The sequence below is a fragment of the Diadema antillarum genome, unplaced genomic scaffold, assembly GCF_040938485.1.
Source record: "Diadema antillarum isolate AM-2024a unplaced genomic scaffold, OU_Dant_1.0 seq00001161_RagTag, whole genome shotgun sequence".
NCBI lineage: Eukaryota > Metazoa > Echinodermata > Echinoidea > Diadematoida > Diadematidae > Diadema > Diadema antillarum.
Window position 1 is genome coordinate 192297 of NW_027271970.1, and position 2704 is coordinate 195000.

Consider the following 2704-nt stretch of genomic DNA (forward strand, 5'->3'; position numbering starts at 1 on the left):
AAGTGCATGCATGCTATGCAACCGGGGAATATTGAGCAAGACAACATATCAGTTCGTAGGCTTTAACAATGAGTGAATGACAATGCACATATTGCATAGTGCCCTATCTATACCGATATCGCACAGTCACGGTGTAAAGTAAAGTCCTCTACCTATGTTTACTTAGCAGGTCTGACATATCGTATCATATACTAGTATGCGATATCTATATTTCACCAGGATCTATGGTCGGCGCAGCTTTATTCGTGGTACATGGCATGCCAGTGGCTACAAATGATTTTCAAGGAGGCTGCCACCAAGGTTCGCTGTTATACATTGATTTTCCGAGTAAGTTCTCTTGTCAGATTTCTGCCGTAACATTGATCTATCTGCAGGTAATATAAAACGGAGTTTTTGATCTGCGTAGAAATGGAATAAATATGCCAACCCCGAGGAAAAATTAGTAATTTTGTCTACATTTTTAAGTGCGTCATTATACCATACCTTTTGCTGTATCTGTGGTACATTTTGAATCATCATTATCAACCAATATGGCCATTGAAGAAATGTATCAGTGGAAAGCAATCAGGACTAGAATTCCTAGTTTCTCTATTCTTTTTGCTGGTATGCTTGGCGAAGTATAAAGCTAGTCCGTCAGCGGATACCTATAAATACGGGATAGTATAATTTTGTGTTGAATTCTCGATCAATATACTCGACATGAATTATGGTTATCTATATTATCCTCAGAATGTGAAGCTTAGTATGAAATGTGTAGTGTATACTAGACAGAGATTGTATCGTTATGGTTTTTGATAGATGAATAAACACCTTATACTATTATGCATATTTACATAATAACACATTGCAGAAAAAAATATTTATTGTTTGTGATTACATGTCGAATTCCAGTACATCATCTGATCAGAAGAAAACTGTGAAAAGCCTATACCATCAGAGAGACCTGTGTCCCAATTCATAAAAAAAAATAGATATGACAGCAACTCTTGTCGGAATGACAATTGTCGTGGTAACGACAAGAATCCAACTTACTGATTGGCTGTTGCTATTGCACTTGCCTTTCCAGCAAGAGTTTTTATCCTAACATCTTTTATGAAACGGAGCCCAGCAGGTCATTGTATAATGCCAAGAGTGCACTACTAGAATTTTGAAAAGGGTCATTTCAAAAACATAGTCTAATTCAAGTGGATGTTATAAAATGTATAATTATGATTAATACATAGATACACCAGATGATTTACTGAAAGGATAAGCTTTGGTAGAAAGGAACATTATATATGTCTTTCAATTTAGTTTACCGTATTATGACTTTGTTATGCCTTGTATTTGGTTTCTATTCACGTTCCAGGACTAAGGATGCAGTCCAAAGACCTCGTACCATTTGAGTCCGCGAAGGGCCAGAACCTTCTGAACGACACTGCCATCAGACAGACACTTTTAGTCCGCATCTTCAGCAAGCAGCGCGCCATGGGATACTGTGGAGTCCAGACCGCCGGTCTACTCATGAGTGCGCGCTGCTTCGGGAAAAAGTACCCTGAGCAACGGGAACAGACACTCTGTGACGTCAGCAACGTTCCCTACAGGGATACCAATTTGTTCTCCTTTCCACATACTACAGCCGTTATAGACGAAGATCGGCTGCTTCGATTTGGAATCACCTTGAAACAGCTCCAAGAATTGCTCCAGTCGTTTGGACTTCCCGCCAAAAGAATTTATGCAGACGACACCAACGTGGATGAGTTCCGTTCCCTAGCAACAGCGGCGCTCTCACACGCCGATTCCAGCCAGGGAGTCGTGGTCAACTATGAGTACCACTGGGTGAAGGATGGCAAAACGATGGTGGATGGTCACTTCTGCGCGCTGGCAGCCTACCACGAGCGAAGCGATCGCTTTCTGATGATGGACTCGTGTCTCGACGGTCAAGTGGTCTGGGCTCCCACGGTGGACATATTCCGCCAGATGTCCACCACCGATTCAGACTCGGGACTGGGCAGAGGATTTTTGATCATGGGTTTGTAAACTCAACCATGCGGTCAGACCGGATGACCAGACCAACGCACTGCTTGTTCTCAATCTCCTATACTTCTCTGAGGTCATTACAGTTATTTCAAATTAAGCACAAAATTGCACAATCGTTTGGATGTCTGGAAATACCATTGTATCAGGGTGCAAGTATACTCATCACATTTGGTGCTTGGTAATGTGTTTTCTTAGTCTACCTCAATACTGCATGTTACTCAGCGTGATCAGATCACCACAGGAAGAACATTCTTCTTTTCCATTCCTTGTAATATCTCATACAGCTGTAGAATGCTAATTACTCAATGACTTCAAAATTGATGAACACAATAAAAATATTGTTAGCGCGGTCACTTTTATCCTTAAAAGATATCGTCTAATCAATTATATCATCTAGCCATTCTTGTATGACGAAACAAGTTATTGCATTTTTTTAAAGTTGGAACTGAAACAGCATGACATTCAATCGCATGGAACAGTACAGCATGACGTCGTCATTCTGATCTCAAAAGAATAGGCCTATACATTCAGAAATACACAATCTCAAACTGAAACGTTTTTTTTTTTTTTGTGGGTGTGTGAAAAAGTGTAGTGTTCATTGTTGTAATGTGGCGACTTCATGCTTGTTTCCTTTGTAATGGATGCTGTTTCGGTTAGAATTTACCTCATGGGCAAGTGCCATATC

The 2704-nt window shown here is 40.5% G+C and overlaps 1 protein-coding gene across 1 annotated transcript; it reads left to right on the forward strand.

Annotated features, from left to right (window-relative positions):
• The first annotated feature begins 251 nt into the window (after window positions 1-251).
• LOC139744338 (uncharacterized) lies at window positions 252-2075 on the forward strand. Its single transcript, XM_071654780.1, has 2 exons — window positions 252-327; window positions 1349-2075. Exons 1-2 carry the CDS (start codon window positions 258-260, stop codon window positions 2017-2019), a joined length of 741 nt encoding a protein of 246 aa, XP_071510881.1. The 5' UTR covers window positions 252-257; the 3' UTR covers window positions 2020-2075.
• Window positions 2076-2704: the final 629 nt, after the last annotated feature.

Bases quoted from the DNA above. Each gene is read 5' to 3' on its own strand.
- LOC139744338 (XM_071654780.1), top strand. From the start codon at position 258: ATGCCAGTGGCTACAAATGATTTTCAAGGAGGCTGCCACCAAGGTTCG. The intron at 328-1,348 runs GTAAGTTCTCTT...TTCACGTTCCAG, and splicing joins GTTATACATTGATTTTCCGA to GACTAAGGATGCAGTCCAAA.